General features: G+C 38.0%; 1 protein-coding gene across 1 annotated transcript; it reads right to left on the bottom strand.

The window, feature by feature from the left end:
* Positions 1-8,100: 8,100 nt before the first annotated feature.
* LOC132159412 (zinc finger protein 429-like) lies at positions 8,101-9,146 on the bottom strand. The gene has a single exon (XM_059568918.1). It carries the CDS (start codon positions 9,040-9,042, stop codon positions 8,242-8,244), a length of 801 nt encoding a protein of 266 aa, XP_059424901.1. The 5' UTR covers positions 9,043-9,146; the 3' UTR covers positions 8,101-8,241.
* Between the last annotated feature and the right edge of the window lie 9,748 nt (positions 9,147-18,894).

Consider the following 18,894-nt stretch of genomic DNA (forward strand, 5'->3'; position numbering starts at 1 on the left):
TTTGACACAGTTAACCACCAGATTCTCCTGTCCACCCTCAGAAAGATGGGCATCTCTGGAACTGGATTCCTGTGGTTTAAGTCCTACCTCTCAGGTAGATCCTTTACGGTGTCTTGGAGGGGTAAGGTTTCTAAGTCACAACTTCTTGCTTCTGGGGTTCCTCAAGGATCAGTACTTGGACCAATTCTCTTCTCCATCTACATGACGTCATTAGGATCTGTCATTTAGAAGCATGGCTTTTCTTATCACTGCTACGCTGATGACACCCAACTCTACTTCTCATTCCAACCAGATGACCCGGCGGTAGCTGCTCACATTTCAGCTTGTCTGAATGGCATTTCAAGCTGGATGAATGACCATCACCTTCAACTCAACCTTACTAAGACAGAACTGCTTGTGGTTCCAACTAACCCATCGTTTCATCACAACTACTCTATACAGCTGGGTTTGTAAACCATAACCAGGACAGACAGAAACCTAGGAGATGGATTGATCATCAGTTAAGCTTCACAGACCATATTTCTACAATGACCCGGTCCTGCAGATTTCCTCATACAACATTAGGATCCTTCCTGTCAGAGCAAGCCACACAACTTCTTGCCCAAGCTCTTGTTCTCTCCAGACTGGACTATTGTAATGCTCTCCTGGTGGGCCTTCCTGCATGTACTACCAAGCCTCTGCAACTGATCCAGAATGCAGCAGTGACAGTTGTCTTCAATGAGGCAAAAAAAAGGTCACGTTACTCCTCTCCTCATCAGGTTACAGTGGCTACCAGTAACCACTTGCATCAAATACAAGGTACTGATGCTTGTCTACAAGATGACCACTGGCGCAGTACCAATATACCTAAACTCACTAGTTCAAACTTATGCACCCTCCAGAAGCTTGCGTTCTGCAAGTGAATGGTGCCTTGTGCTGCCATCCCAAAGAGGTTCAAAATCACTTTCACTGACCTTTTCCTGGAGTGTGCCCAGCTGGTGGAATGACCTCCCAATCTTAATGCGAACAGCTGAGTATTTACTCATTTTCCAAAAACATCTAAAGACATCTTTTTCGCCAGCACTTGATCAACTAAAACTAGCACTTACATTTTCTATTCTATTATTGGAAAAAAACATAGCTACGTGTTCAGTGCTAGACTAACTGAGACTTGTCATGGCACTTGTATACTGTTGTTGTTCTCTCCTTGGTCTGATTGCTTCTGTTGTTCACATTTGTAAGTCGCTATGGATAAAAACGTCTGCTAAATGTAAATGTAAGATATGACAAAGAAAATTGTTTATTAATAATATTCTTAAAAAGAGCAAGGTAAATTAAGAAATAGGTACTTGTTAGGATATGAGTTTAATAAAGATGGTATTTTCTGGTATGATATATGTACTTTTGCTTGAGTATGGCTTTCAGGTACTTTATACACCACTGGAGCCAGGTCAGAGAAACAAAATGTGCAGAGGGGTGAATCACAGGGACTATGATTGAAAACCAGTGCATTTAAACATATACAATGATTTTGCAGCAGTATTGTTAGTTTTACCTTATGGAATTGCACAAGTCTGTCAACAGCCTCCGTTGGACTGATCTTAGTCTTCTTCCTCCCTGGAGCAGGAGGCATGAGATGCTACTGCCGCTGGCGAGTTGACATGTCACTGTCCCAATTTGAATGAATGGATGTAGGAGGTGGTGGTGGGTAATTTAGGATAAAACAAAAACAAACATTTCATGCCAACCATTTTCAGATCCTTGTCCACTTGCTATATTGAAAAAACACAGAATTTCTGCTGTTGAAGTAAGAGACTGGGTTTCATTGATGATCTTTTGCTTGAATGCCATCTCCCACCTCTCAAGAAGCTTGTTGGATGTTTCAGTATTGTACATCAGACCAATGTCCTGATTCATCTAATGAAAAATCATATTACAAGATTTCTAAGTTTACTTTTTCATCCTTTACTACAAAAATGGATAGTGTTGTTGATTAATGACTAAGAAATCATGAATGTACAAATGAGTCGAAAATAGTAATTAAAGTTGGTCATTTTAGTTTGAAGTGCAGCCCTAACCTAAAAGCATAGTTCCCACTGTATATGACCAAGTACATTTCTAAGCAGTAGTACAAGATTCTTAGCTTACTTTCAGTGAGAAAGACTATGAACGTACTATCGCTGTGCATCTTTACAAATTTCTTCATGTCTAGATGAAAGCTGTTGGTCAAGAAAAATTAAAATGATGACGTTGTTAATATCAAAGAAAAGCGAGTCGCTTGTCTGAAGCTCCAATTTTCACTCCACAAATGCTAACATTACATCAAAGTGAAACTGCTGTTAATTTTAAGTTAAAGTATCATGCGCACGTCAAACACGTCTCATATGATGAGTGATTAGTTCATAGTGATATGCTGCCAGAAAATATAAGTTCAGCAAAAGTTTCTTACTTGACTATCTGATCATTTATCTCTTCTAATATCAACAGAAAAGAGTAATCGCAATATATTTCATGTAAATTCCTCGGCCCATTCAAAGCTGTGTGTTCAAGGTCTACGTAAAAAGACAAAAAACAAAACAAATTGTCATTCCTGATTACTGCTCAATTAAACTGTCAGAGATTATTTGTGGAACAATGCACAATTATACTGAAATGCTGGAGACAGAAATTAATTACAATATTTTACTTTGGCAACACAAATAACGTGATCTCCAAGAAGGCGAATATAGATGTTGCATTAATTTAACTCATTAAACAGTTACACAAATGACAGAAAAAGTGCTATTATCTATCCAGGACTTTAAATATAAGAAAACGTACATTTTAAACCGCTAACTGTTCATTCTTACCTCAATTTGCTAGCTAACAAGTGGTGCAGCTAAATGGCCTTGAGATCCTGTTTGTGGTCTGTCGCCTTATCTGAAAAGAAATATTAGCTCTCTGGCAATGTTGAGAAACGTACCAATAATAAAAAAATGTGTCAATTTATGTGGTTATAAAATATTATACCTGTTTGAACACTGTGCGTTCCTCATAGTCGTACACCATTATTCAAGAAAGGAATAATGTGCAAGGACCAGAAATTGTCAAATCAACACTATAATCAACTTTTTAACTTTAATAAATTAACACCATAAAAACAACACTGGATATTTTGCTGTGTAGAATGCATGTAAAGCTGCTAATGAGACATTCATCAATTACACAGAAGATGTTTCCCAGATCTTTAGCAGAGGTCTTACAGATCTACTTGTGCAGTCTTCTTCTTTTTTGAGTTTTTTTGGAGCATAACTATCTAAATGTATGGCACCACCTACAGTCGTGGCCAAAAGTTTTGAGAATTACATAAATATTGGAAATTGGAAAAGTTGCTGCTTAAGTTTTTATAATAGCAATTTGCATATACTCCAGAATGTTATGAAGAGTGATCAGATGAATTGCATAGTCCTTCTTTGCCATGAAAATTAACTTAATCCCAAAAAAACCTTTCCACTGCATTTCATTGCTGTCATTAAAGGACCTGCTGAGATCATTTCAGTAATCGTCTTGTTAACTCAGGTGAGAATGTTGACGAGCACAAGGCTGGAGATCATTATGTCAGGCTGATTGGGTTATCATGGCAGACTTGACATGTTAAAAGGAGGGTGATGCTTGAAATCATTGTTCTTCCATTGTTAACCATGGTGACCTGCAAAGAAACGCGTGCAGCCATCATTGCGTTGCATAAAAATGGCTTCACAGGCAAGGATATTGTGGCTACTAAGATTGCACCTAAATCAACAATTTATAGGATAATCAAGAACTTCAAGGAAAGAGGTTCAATTCTTGTAAAGAAGGATTCAGGGCGTCCAAGAAAGTCCAGCAAGCGCCAGGATCGTCTCCTAAAGAGGATTCAGCTGCGGGATCGGAGTGCCACCAGTGCAGAGCTTGAGCTCAGCGTCTCTGGGGGTGAATGGGGAGTGGGCTGGCCCGGACTCCGAGCTTCTGCGTCATGATTGGAGGGTCTGTCAAAAGACTGCTTCTCCTTTTGACTGACAGCGATTCTGTACTATAAGGAATCACTGAAGCTATTCGCGCTCAGTCCCATCGCTGATTTCTCAAGCTCAGTCGAAATAAAAACTGCTGCAACCAGCGAAGACTTTTGGAAGATGGCCTGGTGTCAAGAAGGGCAGCATAGAAGCCACTTCTCTCCAAAAAAACCATCAGGGACAGATTGATCTTCTACAGAAAGTATAGTGAATGGACTGCTGAGGACTGGGGCAAAGTCATATTCCCCCGATGAAGCCCCTTTCCGATTGTTAGGGGCATCTGGAAAAAGGCTTGTCCGGAGAAGAAAAGGTGAGCGCTACCATCAGTCCTGTGTCATGCCAACAGTAAAGCATCCTGACACCATTCATGTGTGGGGTTGCTTCTCATCCAAGGGAGTGGGCTCACTCACAATTCTGCCCAAAAACACAGCCATGAATAAAGAATGGTACCAAAACACCCTCCAACAACAACTTCTTCCATCAATCCAACAACAGTTTGGTGAAGAACAATGCATTTTCCAGCACGATGGAGCACCGTGCCATAAGGCAAAAGTGATAACTAAGTGGTTCAGGGACCAGAATGTTTAAATTTTGGGTCCATGGCCTGGAAACTCCCCAGATCTTAATCCCATTGAGAACTTGTGGTCAATCCTCAAGAGGCGGGTGGACAAACAAAAACCCACTAATTCTGACAAACTCCAAGAAGTGATTGTGAAAGAATGGGTTGCTATCAGTCAGGATTTGGCCCAGAAGTTGATTGAGAGCATGCCCAGTTGAATTGCAGAGGTCCTGAAAAAGAAGGGCCAACACTGCAAATACTGACTCTTTGCATAAATGTCATGTAATTGTCGATAAAAGCCTTTGAAACGTATGAAGTGCTTGTAATTATATTTCAGTACATCACAGAAACAACTGAAACAAAGATCTAAAAGCAGTTTAGCAGCAAACTTTTTGAAAACTAATATTTATGTAATTCTCAAAACTTTTGGCCACGACTGTACAATACCTTGCTGTTGTGCAGTCATGTTAGCTATTATCCTTAATGAAATATGAACATGATAAAAGGGTTATGATAATAATTAAGGGTAAGCATTAGAGCAATCACAACGGACTGCGTCATCAGACCAATCACCGCAGTTTAGTTTGGAAAAATTAATCATTAAACAAATCATTTTGGAGTTATTGAGCAAAACAGGAAAAATAAATGCATATTTTCAGACAATGAAAGTGTTTTTGACCTTGAATGCATGTCAACTTGTTTTTGGGGACTCCCAAAACCAAAATATGAACCTTTCATTACCCATAATAGGGGTACTTTAATTAGTTCTAATGTAGTCATCAGTTATTTCACCAATTCCATTCAAAAAGTAAAACTTGTATATTATATTCATTCATTACACACAGACTGATATATTTCAAATGTTTATTTCTTTTAATTTTGATGATTTTAACTGACAACTATGGGAAATCCCAAATTCATTATCTTAGAAAATTTGAATACTACTTAAGACCAATACAAAGAAAGGATTTTTAGAAATCTTGGGTAACTGAAAAGTATGATCATGAAAAGTATGAGCACGTACAGCACTCAATACTTAGTTGGGGCTCCTTTTGCCTGAATTACTGCAGCAATGTGGCGTGGCATGGAGTCGATCAGTCTGTGGCACTGCTCAGGTGTTATAAGAGCCCAGGTTGCTCTGATAGTGGGCTTTAGCTCTTCTGCATTCTTGGGTCTGGCATATCGCATCTTCCTCTTCACAATACCCCATAGATTTTCTATGGGGTTAAGGTCAGGCGAGTTTGCTGGCCAATTAAGAACAGGGATACATCATGGTCCTTAAACCAGGTACTGGTTCTCCTCTCTTCCTCCAGACTCTGGGACCCTGATTTCCAAAGGAAATGCTAAATGTACTTTCATCAGAGAACATAAGTTTGGACCACTCAGCAGCAGTCCAGTGCTTTTTGAAGTGAGACGCTTCTGACGCTGTCTGTTGTTCAAGAGTGGCTTGACACAAGGAATGCAACAGACATCATCTTTTTGATTATATTCTAATTATATGACCAGCACCTGTAAATGGTTTAGTTCTTCATGAGTTATAACATTAGCTTGTGATTATCTGTTGAGCATGAATTAATGCATATTTGTGCACCTGTATTGTAAAGTGTTACCAATAAGGACATTAAACTGTTGTGAAATGATGAACAAGTTTAGGCATAAGTCTATGGAACTCTGAAAATAGTTGTTTTTGTAATGTTCTGTAAACCTGCTGAAACTAACCTGCGTGAAATAAAATGCTCAGTTCCACATGCATGCATATTCATGTATGCTGTTCCCACTGAAACCAAAATCTCAGAAATTGAAAACCTTATAACTCTGGGAATCAGTTTTTCCCACTGCACTGCCATTGGCCCATCTCAGAATCAAAACTGAATACCATTGGCCACGTTAATGATCAATAATGAACACTACTTTTATAAATCCTTTATTTAAATTTTTCAGTCATCTCTATAATATTAATGCATCATAATATTTTCCCGTTGACTCTCTGCTAACTTGGCTACATACTTCATTAATCTGCTAGCTGGTTATTAATGGTGGCACCCTGCTAGTCAGTCAATAAATCTGTTTGAAAGTATTACAGGCTCTTCTTCAGCTTCCTGAACAAGAAAAGTTAAAAAAAAAAAAAAAAAAAAAACTAAAAGTGATATAGTCAAAAAAAAATAAGGATGCAACGATACCATTTTTTGAGAAACGATCCGATACCGAAACTTCAGACTATCTGCCGATCCAATCCCAACACTTTTTTTTAATTGATGTATAGAAATTGTACATCTCTGTGTTGACCTGATCATCATTCTTTTGTGTTAATCACAATCGTTTGTGTTTATACACAATTTTAATGGAAAAATAAAAAATGAAAAGATATATAATCATAATCTATGAAAAAATACTATTATAAACAAGGTTTTTGGATAATTCAGCAGCAAAAGTTCTAGATTCTAGAAAAATCATGGGTGTGCAATACTTTTATAAAAATCTAGTGAAATTTTATTTACAAATAAAAGTCTAAAATCTGGTAAAATGTTAAACATTATACACACTTTTTGTTGTAAAATATATTAATGAAAAGACAAGTATATACATTTATATAGAAATCTCAAAGACGTTTCTTTTAACTACTCCGAGATATTGGTTCATTTCGACTCAGAGGGAGTATCAGCCACGTAAAAAAAATAATAACTTAGTGGATTAATGCTTACTGGAGACAAAATTGGTTTAAACCGCTCAGTCAGATTTGATGAACTGGTACAACCGGTTCACTAAAAAAAAAACGGCTAAATCGAACGATTCATGCGCAAACTGGACATGACTAGTACAAAGGGAAGAGATATTGATACGTAGTGTATTAAATCTGTGCGTTAGTTTATTGAGCCTCTTCTTTGAACAGTTTTAAACCTCGTTTACTCTGCGCTCTTGAAGAGAGTTTCATCGTTTTGACTGTAACAGAACGATTGCTAAATGGACGATGACAGACAGCCGCAGAGGAGAGAAAAGTTTGTGAAATGTATTTAATTATTTCAATATTAATCTGTACTTCACACTGAACTATGGATCAGCTTCAGAACACTTGAAATATGTACCCGAAAACTTTTTGGTGTTTTATTATGTTTTTGTGCCTTTCGTGGAGCTCAACAATAACACAATAGTGTACACTCAATATCGGATTTAGATTGGTCTCATCTGACTGATACCCAATCCACAGAAAATGCCAGTACCCAAAATGCCAGTATCAGAGCCAAAACAATCCTGTTCTTTGGATATGAAACAATCTTTAAGTTGATCAGAACCTGATGATCAGAACAGATGATGTTTATTTTCCCTTTCACTTGTAATACTGATTAGGACTGATTTGTACAGAAGCAAATTAATAGATCAACACATTATAGCGTCATGTTTGGTGATAATGTGGTGTCAAACCTGACAATGGTAGATCTGAAGATAATCTATTTACTGTGAATTTTTTTCATATGCTTGTGTAAAGAAATTAATCGAGCGAAACTCTTCTCACATGCAGTGCAGTGATATGGTTTCTCTCCCGTATGAACCCTTATGTGCACCTTAAGATGATCTTTATGTCTAAAACTCTTCCCACAATGATCACATGTGTAAGGTTTCTCTCCAGTGTGGATCTTCTCATGTCTTTTCAGGGTTTCTGATTGATTGAATCTCTGGTCACAGTGTGAACTTGTAAGGTTTCTCTCCAGTGTGGATCCTCTCGTGCTGTTTCAGTTCTGTAGATGTAACAAATGTCTTTTCACACTCAAAGCACATATATTCTCTCACAGCCATGTGTATCTTCTCATGGTGTTTTAAATTTTGCAGATGTGAAAATCTCTTTTCACACAAATAACATGAATGTGGTTTCTCCTTTAAATGGGCATTCAGGTGACTCTTCAGTCCTGAGACCCACAAAAATGTTTTTCCGCATTGATCACATTTATGCAGTTTCTCTCCAGTGTGGACATTCATGTGTATCTTCAGCCTTGCTGATTGTGCAAAACTCTTCCCGCACTGATCACATGTGAACGGTTTCTCTCCAGTGTGAACTCCCATGTGCACATTAAGTTGAGCTTTTTGTTTGAAACTCGTACCACACTGATTACACATGTAAGGTCTCTCTCCGGTGTGAATCCTCTCATGTCCTTTTCGGGATTCTGAATGACTAAATCTCTTGTCACAGTGTGAACACTTGTAAGGTTTCTCTCCAGTGTGGATCCTCTGGTGCCGTTTCAAATGTGAAGCTGTAATAAAAGTCTTCTCACACTCAAAACACATATGATCTCTCACACCAGTGTGTATTTTCTGATGAGCTTTTAAATTATTCAGTAGTGAAAAACTATTTCCACATATAGGACATGAATGTGGTTTCTCCTTTGAATGAACTATCAGGTGACTCTTCAGGGCTGAAGCCCACATAAATGGTTTTCCACATTGTTTACATGTGAACAATTTCTCTCCGGCATGAACTCTCATGTGAATCTTGAGACTCTGTTTGTTTGTCAAACTCTCTCCACACTGAAGGCAGGTGAATGATTTCTTGTCTCTTATTTTCTTTAAAGCTTTCTGTTTGATTTGAGAGCGATTTTCTCCAGTTTTGACATGATGTTTCTCCTCTTCACACAGTTCTTCATCCTCCTCCTTTTTTTCTTCAGTCAACTCTGAAATTAAAGTAAGATGTTTAATGTTCAGTCAATCACAGAGACTTTCCATGAATGAGGTACATTGATCTTCCTCTTATTACAGATGCATCTCAAATTATAATGTTGTGAAAAAGTTCATGTATTTCAGTAATTCAACTCAAATTGTGAAATGTGTATTAAAATAAAAAGTAGTTTAAGTCTTTGGTTCTTTTAATTGTTATGATTTTGGCTTGCATTTAAAAAAAACCCACCAATTCACAATCTCAACAAATTAGGTGAATTATGGTGACATGCCAATCAGCTAATCAACTCAAAACACCTGCAAAGGTTTCTCGAGCCTTCAAGATGGTCTTTCAGTTTGGTTTACAAGAGCCCCTTTCACACTACACGTCTGACCTGGAAAATTGCCGGAACATTGGTGGGTCACCTTCTGTGTGAAAGCAAACACGTCCCAGGATTGATTTTGGGATTGATCCCAGGTTGGGGACCTAGTAACATTGCCAGGTTCAGTCCGGGAACGAGCACTGTCTGAACAAAAGCCAAAACCAATACCGTTAAGGGTGTGTCGTAGTGATGATGCACGTTATCGCGCAACTCTTTTACCGGGTGTTTTGAAGGCAGATCAACGTTCGTGATAAAAAAAGTGCGCAAACTGTAATGAAGCCGAGATCAGTTAGTTCCTCGCTTTTCGCGCTGAAGCTGAGATCATTCAGCTTGAGGGAAAGTTAACGAGCCTAGCATTTTCGACTTGTACATTATATGTCACATCCCGATGTCACGCGTCTTTCCGGGACCTTTATGGGTTGTGTGTGAACGCACACACATATTCCGGGTAATCACTGGCAGTGTGAAAGTGCAAAATCTAGCGACCCGGGAACAATTGCCGGGACACATTACCCGTGTATTTTCCAAAATTCCAGTGTGTAAGGGGCTTAGGCTGCACATTCATGGGGAAGACTGCTGATCTGACAGTGGTCCAGAAGACAATCATTGACACCCTTCACAAGGAAGGTAAGCCACAAACATTCATTGCCAAAGAAGCTGGCTGTTCACAGAGTGCTGTATCCAAGCATGTTAACAGAAAGTTGAGTGGAAGGAAAAAGTGTGGAAGAAAAGATGCACAACTGAGAGAACCGCACCCTTATGAGGATTGTCAAGCAAAATCGATTCAAGAATTTGAGTGAACTTCACAAGGAATTGGCTGGGGTCAAGGCATCAAGAGACACCACACACAGACGTGTCAAGGAATTTGCTGAACAGGAGTGGCTTAACAAGAGGAATACGACAGCTGTAGCCAAATTCCTTGACACGTCTGTGTGTGATGGCTCTTGATGCCTTGACCCCAGCCCATTCCTTGTGAAGTTCTCTAAAATTCTTGAATCCAGTTAACTTGACAATCCTCATAAGGCTGCGGTTCTCTCGGTTGGTTGTACATCTTTTTCTCAACATTTTTTCGTTCCACTCAACTTTGTTAACATGCTTGGATACAGCACTCTGTGAACAGCCAGCTTCTTTGGCCACACAACATTTGTGACTTACACTCCTTGTGAAAAGTGTCAATGATTGTCTTCTGGACAACTGTCAGATAAGCAGTCTTCCCAATGATTGTGTAGCCTAGTGAACCAAACTGAGAGACCATTTTAAGGCTCAAGGAAACCTTTGCAGGTGTTTTGAGTTGATTAGCTGATTGGCATGTCATCATTTTCTAATTTGTTGAGTTAGTAAACTGGTGGGTTTTTGTAAAATGTGAGCCAAAGAACCAAAGACTTAAACTACTTGTCTCCGTGCAGTGAATTTATTTAATAAATGATTTTCACAATTTGAGTTGAATTACTGAAATAAATGATGAACTCCTTGACATTAATTAATTGAGATGCACCTGTATATGAAATCAACTCCACAAGTTTATAGAAAGTGCTCTCATTATTTACTGCACCAACTATATTATTGCCGATATAAAGCCGATATGATTTTTTTAAAAAGTTATTATTATTATTATTATTAATATTTAAGAAATTTGATGATATTTGACAATGGATTAAAAATGTGTAAAAGAAACATGCTTATAGTTGAGATGACAGAATTTTTCACAAATAAATAAATATTTAATACAAATATAATAAAGAGAGTAAACACTGTAACCTAGAGGGCACTCAGTATTCCGGGATGTTTTTGTGCACTGGGATTCATATTTTTGGGTAACCCTTATTTTAAATACAGAACACAGTGAAATTGATGAATATGACAGTGGGCAAATGCATAAGGCACAGCACGAGTCAGAGTATGTGAATGAAGCAGTGTGATTTTGACTAGGGCTGTGTATTGCTAAGAATCTGGCGATACGATACGTAACATGATACAGTGGTTACTAGGGATGTCTCGATCCGATCCACAACATTGGTATCATGCAGATACTGGCCCAGAACGCTAGATTGGAGATCAGAGGGGAGAAAAAGAAAATATGATCCGATACCTTTGTCCAATACCTATCCAACACCAACCATTGGAAAATCTAGCTTAAACCCATCACCTAAATGCTTGAATATTAGTGGTGGTTTGAGCCCCTGCCCCTTTGAGGTCCAACGCTAAAGTGCCCTTGCGGTCCGGTCTGCCCTCGGTCCGTGATTTCTTCCGAGGGAAGGGGTGTGCGATAAGAATACTCTTGATCGTGGATGATAAAAATGTCTCCACTATCTGCTTTTGAAGAAATAGTTGTATTATGCTCCAGCACACATTCTATCAGCTGCATTTCTGGCACCGCCGAATGAATATACTGTGACAGCCGACATATCCATTACCACAGATTTAGGTATTTATGTCCAGTACCGCCGCTCCCACAGAGGACGCAGAAAGGCACCAACTCCCAGGGGGGCACCATCCCAGTTGTTCAAAAAAAAAAATATCTATATATATATATACGTAAATAAACATGTAAACAGAATTATAAAAAAATGCATTTCACGTTGAAGACAGCAGATGGGCGAAGCATAAGTGATGCGCCATTCCCCCAGCCACACGCGTTCTGGACAACTATGCCTGGGAAAAGACAACAGTAGTCCGGCGCCGAGAAAAAAAGCCCAAGATGAGGCCCGTGCATCACTTTTAGGTACTTTTATAATCCTGTTAATCTCTTTTGGATTTTGATAACATTAAGTTAATAACATGTTTTGATGTCACATCTGCCTTAATATGCTCTTAGTTTCAATGTTCCGTTTAATTAAATTCAAAAAATATCCACTTAATCTTTCATTTTTGGCCACCTTTTTGCGATAGAAATGCTAGCTTCTATAATTTCAACAAAACCATGTGGACATCACAACCCTTACAAAAACTAATCCTTGTTTTTATTAAAATAAAATTTTCTTGTGTCTCATTTCTGAATGCTTGAGACTATAAAATTAATTAGAAAACTGTATTAGTAAAATCATAGCCATAGGCAACTAGTACAATTGTAATTTGTAAATAATAATTGTTTTATTTTACTTGTTCATTCAATTTTTTGAATGCTCCTGCTAAATACTATTGTACCTGCAAAACACTTTATTTGTGTATTTGTAATGTATTTGTAATTTGCAAAGTTTTTCCATTTATTTTATTATTTTTAGTATTAGTTCAAGATTAAAATAAAAATACCAGATTGATATCGGAATCGGCAAATTGCCAAAGCTGCGGCATCGGAAATGAAAAATTGGTATCAGGACATCCCTAGGGGTTACGATATGATATGTTGCGATACAATGCGATACTGTCAGCAAGGCAATATATTGGGATATTTCTAATTTTAGGAATAGGATATATTTTCAGGAAAGCTGTAATTAAAAATAATTCAATTGAAGTTTACTTGTATAGCGCTTTTTACAATACAAATCGTTGCAAAGCAACTTTACAGAAAATACATTTTCTACAATATTCAGTAATCACTTATCAGTGGTGACAGTCAGTTTATGTACATATGGCAGAAAAAGAAAAATGTATTAAAAGACGTAATCAAACAGATGACTAACACTATTAACAGCAGTGGTGTCAAAAGTATTGAAGTATAGATACTAGGGTTTAAAAAGACTTTTGTAGAAGTTGAAGTATCAACTCAAGCTTTTTACTCAAGTAAAAGTGTAAAAGTACTGGTTTAAAAAACTACTTAAAGTATAAAAGTAAAAGTAATGTAAGGGAAAAAAATGCCATTAAGAACAAAAGCTTAGGCCGCGCCACAGGGGCCTATTGTGCACTACCCCACCTCCTCAAAAAAACATTATTCTAAAAGCCATAGGCCATAATGACTATAATGTTATATTAAAATGTTCATGTTGAACATGCAATGCAAATACATTAAAGTACTAGAGATATGATGACTAGTTGCCTAGGGTGACCATATGAGCCATTTTCCCAGGACGCGTCCTTGCAAGAATTTCTATATTGCCTAAAACATCCAAAGTAGTTTGACCAATAACATGCAGGTATGTTACATAATCAACCAATCGTGGCGTGTGATAAGGTGAGATCTACAGAGAACGATCAGAGTAACGCAAATACACGTACATGTTAGGTGTTTGTTTGTTCATTCAACTTGAAGCATCGCTGCGCACCAATCATTGTATGACACCAAAGTACCAAGAGAGTGGATTTAATGCATAAGGAGCCATCTGCTCTGCTCTCTATAGCTCTTATGAATGCCATACAATGATCGATCTGCAAAGCACAAAAAGCCAAAATCTGGATATTTTAGGCAATATAAAAATCCTGGTAAGGACGTGTCCTGGGAAAATGGCTCATATGGTCACCCTATAGTTGCCTATAAGTATTGCTATGGTGCAAAAAGTCAAACTTCAGAGGCATGTCATCAATAACCTTTAATGGAATGTAAATGTACATCCAAGTTTAGCTGCAGGAATCTGCAAGGGCAATGGACAAGAACATTGGTGGAGGCTAAAAAACAATTAGCCTTGTATGGTTGTCTATATACAATAAAGATTATAGTGCTGTCAAAATTAATGATTAATCCAAGTGATTAATCAAAAACTAAAAATGAAAAATAACTCAATCCTGATACCTTCTTGATTGATAGCTTCCTGTATTTGCTATGTCCAGTGTGTGTGTGTGTGGGGGGGGGGGGTAATGAGTTACAAAGTTGGTATAGCCTACTTATCACAACATTGTCAATCGCGTCGTCAATCGCAAACGATAATTTATTAAAACGTCTCGCTACCGAACTACCTACAGTAGCTTAATTTGTGGAAGACGAAGAGAAAGCACCCATTTGGTAAATGAGCCAGTGAGAAATAATCCAGTGCCATTTCGATACTTTTAAAACGGTACCGGCGCCTAAACGGTGCCTGAACCGATACTTAAAAAAAAAAGACCCACAAAAAAACTATGGATAACATTAAAGAACATTACAAATATTTAAAATAAATACATAGCTTTCACCTTGGATGCTCTAATTTTCCAAGTTGTGCTCAATCTAAGGCCTAAGGCTAATAAATGTATTTCATAATCTGGGTCATTACTTAATACAAAAACCACACATAATGTTTCGACTGTATCTCTGTCACTCACTCTGATATTTAGTTAAGAAGAGTGCTGTCTGTCACTGTCTTTAATCCATTCTGTGAATTACTGTATGCTCATTCTTTATAAAGTAGCAACAGTCGTTTGTAAAGTAGGGTAGGCCTACTGTGCAAAAGTCTAAGGCACATTAGTATTTTCACCCCAAAAAAGGGTTTTAAGCCAGTTATTTATATCTTTTGCTGTAGTGTGTCAGTAGGACCCAGCCGGCAAATGACCAACCTTCAACGTTGAAATATGTTTGAAATAAGGTCAGTTGTTGTTTTAACGCTGAAACAACGTTGATACAACAATGAATCAACGTTACAATATCAACGTTGATCCAATTTGCAAAATCGAAAGGTAATTCAAATGCCGGCTGGGGAAATATCAGTTTGCCATTAATTTTATTAATAATCTAGTGAGATTTTGAATGCACAAGCAGTCTGACAACGGCGAAATGAATGTTTGGAAATGTAAACTGATATTTTATACTGAAACAGCAAAGTATATAAATAACTGGCCGAACACCATTCTTTAGTGAAAATACTAACGTGCCCAAGACTTTTGCACAGTAGCTGGTGTATGTATGAAGTACGTACGATTAAATTAAGTATATTTAAATAAGTGTTAAGTGTTCGTTCATGTGTGTTAAGGGCTAGATTTTCGCTGGAGGAAACAGCTGTTCAGTGATGAGCGGTGAACGCAGCGAAAACTTTACAGAAGATGAGAAACCGACTGCTCCCTCGTGACCTTTTGTAAACTGCATTTATGACAAAGAACTGCACAGATACGGATATTCTAACAATCTTTCGATAAACACATACCTTGTGTCCTCTGTGTTTGTTTCCGCTCGCGCTGCTCCGCCGCAGTCTGCGGATTGAAGAGCGCCCTGAAAGACGGAGAGGAGACCGGTCTGACGCCGGTTTCATATGAAACTTAAGGGGAATGACTCTGAGGCAATCACAAATTTGTGTACGGTTAAGTGTTCGTTCATGTGTGTTAAGGGCTAGATTTTCGCTGGAGGAAACAGCTGTTCAGTGATGAGCGGTGAACGCAGCGAAAACTTTACAGAAGATGAGAAACCGACTGCTCCCTCGTGACCTTTTGTAAACTGCATTTATGACAAAGAACTGCACAGATACGGATATTCTAACAATCTTTCGATAAACACATACCTTGTGTCCTCTGTGTTTGTTTCCGCTCGCGCTGCTCCGCCGCAGTCTGCGGATTGAAGAGCGCGCTGAAAGACGGAGAGGAGACCGGTCTGACGCCGGTTTCATATGAAACTTAAGGGGAATGACTCTGAGGCAATCACAAATTTGTGTACGGTTTATGGAGCTAAATGCTACAGCCCCGCTAAAAAAGCCTAGCGATGCCCGTGCTTCTTGTGTAGGCTACATTTCGGAGAACCAGGACAAATATTTCAATCGATCGCTCAGGCATTTAAAAGGCACCGAAATCTGCTTCCTCTTATTCAGTTAGGTGCATACCGGTTCCATACCCAACCCTACTTTTAAGAAATATATTTTTTGATAAACGAACCCAAAACTGGCTATGTCCTGGTTGGAGTGTGATGTGATTTTTGTCTTGTGCAGGTGCGATGGATCGCGTACAAACCAATAGAGTGTCGGAATGGTATCTGTTTATACTTCTCATCCAACCACAATCAAATTCACTCCATCCGGATGGCGCGATTTGTCTGGATAGTTTTTTTTTTTTTTTGAATGATGACAAGCCGGAATGAAAACAAGCCGAAATGAAATAGCAGTAACGAAGCTATTTTTTAAATGTAAGGAGTAGAAAGTACAGATACTTGCGTGAAAATGTAAGGAGTAGAAGTAAAAAGTCGGCTAAAAAATAATTACTCAAGTAAAGTATAGATACCCCAAATTTTTACTTAAGTAATGTAACGAAGTATTTGTACTTCGTTACTTGACACTTCTGATTAACAGCAATTATATTAGATGATGCAATTGTGGGTGCACGATATATATCGGCCAATGATTAATGCACATCTCGTCAGTAAGGCCGGTGTGATTTCACAGAGCAACTGTTACTACACGGAGCCGTTGTTAACTGACAAGCTGTGCAAATCCACATTCATTATCAGCTTGGAATCTCTATAGATCAGTAGTTCTATAGTATTTTGTTGCGTCGCACCACACTGCTCGCACACGGTGTAGATGCCGTGTTAGGAATCGTTAGTTGTTTTCACTTAAGGATTCACGCTTCATGCACACCCCCTAACGCCACCCAACAAAATATGTATTGCTGAAGCAAATTTTTGTCATATCTCTTTGATGCTTTACAAAACAATTTCTTTATCTTTTGGAGTAATTAGGACAACTTTCATAAAAAGGTTTTGATCCACTTCAAATGTTGACTACTATATATATTTTTTTTTTATAACAACTAAAAAAATCTGTCAAACTACTTAAAGCGTTAGAACATGATGAAGGTTGAAAAAATAAACACCAACCTGTTTGTTCTCCAGTGTGTTTGATTCTGCAGGATTCTGAATCTCTCATGTTCTCTCTATCCTTCAATAAACTGTCTCTGCAGATTTCACTTCTTCCTGATGATTTGATGCTCGTCTTCACTTGTAGACTGATGGGAATATTCCAGCATTTATTGATGAACTGCAGTGGGAGGAGCTTCACTGCTGGTGTGATTGTTTTGGGAGGAGCTTCACTGAAGGTGGGATTGTTGAGGGAGGATCTTCACCAAAGGTGTGCTTATTGTGGGAGGAGCTTCACTGAAGGTGTGATTGTGATCGCTGTACAGTAAGAGAACCAGATGTCAATTAAATAACTTTGTACACCTTTACACTAATTCACAAAGTACTGTATGTGTGTATTGTCGCAATAGCGGTACATTCGCGTGTCAGTTGCTGAGGAGATACTCAGATACTCATCCGCTGTAATATGTGCTGCATTAGTACGGTCATATCTGACTATAACATACACCGTGTTCTCATGTTTATTTTAAAAATTTCGGGAGAAGTAAAATTTGCATATGTGGTTTCAACAACCAGATGAATTAACATTATTTTTAGTATCCGTATATTGTATCCATTAGGATTCCTATAATTATTGTTCTTCTGCCGCAAGTCTAAGTCAGCCGATAGAACCGCTTTTGGGAAAGTTGTGAGATTTGGCACTTTGATAGAGGACATTGAGAAAAGTGGTCATAGCAAATTTGGAGTCTCTAACTCAAACTCTCTAGCACCACCACTTGTCTAAAGTTACAATTTATTTATGCTAATAATATATGAACCGTAAGCCTGAAAATGAAAATATTTTTTCCTCTGAATCCTAGGCTCATTCCAAGTCAAATGCACCCCAAAATTCGCAAGGTTTGTTTTTTTTTTTTGCTATTTTCAATTGTTTGAAAAACCTACTTTTTCGAACTCATCCTAGACGGTTTGTCTGATTCTCAGCAAAATTGGGTCAGATCATCTTAGATCTTAAAAGTTATGGAATTCAAGTTGATTCGTCTAACCGTTCTCGAATGCCACATGAACAAATTTGACAAAAAGCACGCAAAAATGCATGTGAGGCTATATCTCGGCAACGGTTTGGCGTATTGAGATGTGTGCGAAATTGGTGTGTGTTATAACAAGCATTACCTGAGCCTACCTGCAGTGTTTCTACGCAGCGCCAACTAAGTGGTCAGGATATACAAAAAAAAAATCATATTTTTACTTATAACTTGTGAATGGTTTGACCAAAAACCATTGGTCTCTTTAGATTCAGTGGATCATGTCGAGTCAAATGATGTCCAGTTTTCCTTTGTCAGCCATTTTGGGCGTCGGCCATTTTGAATTATGTTCTAAAATGCTGTATTTTTACAAACGCATTAGCGTATTATTACTAAACTAATTACAAAAATCTTCGGCACCATGCCCTGATGGTACTCAAAAAGTTATAAAGAAATTTACAATAATGCTAATAACCTTTGAATAAATTACACTATTGGAAAAAAGTGGTCTCCCAATATTCTTTGGGTCATGCAGAGAACATAATTGTACTCCTTACAATTATTCCAAAATTGGCCAAACTTCCTGTCTGCCATTTTGATTAATGTTGAAAACCTACTTTTTTAAACTCCTCCTAGAGCGTTGATTTTCACCATATTTGAC

This window comes from Carassius carassius, chromosome 16 (genome assembly GCF_963082965.1).
Source record: "Carassius carassius chromosome 16, fCarCar2.1, whole genome shotgun sequence".
In the NCBI taxonomy this organism is placed as follows: Eukaryota; Metazoa; Chordata; class Actinopteri; order Cypriniformes; family Cyprinidae; genus Carassius; species Carassius carassius.

Coding starts and splice junctions, on each gene's coding strand:
- LOC132159412 (XM_059568918.1), bottom strand. CDS start 9,042: ATGAGAGTTCATGCCGGAGAGAAATTGTTCACATGTAAACAATGTGGA.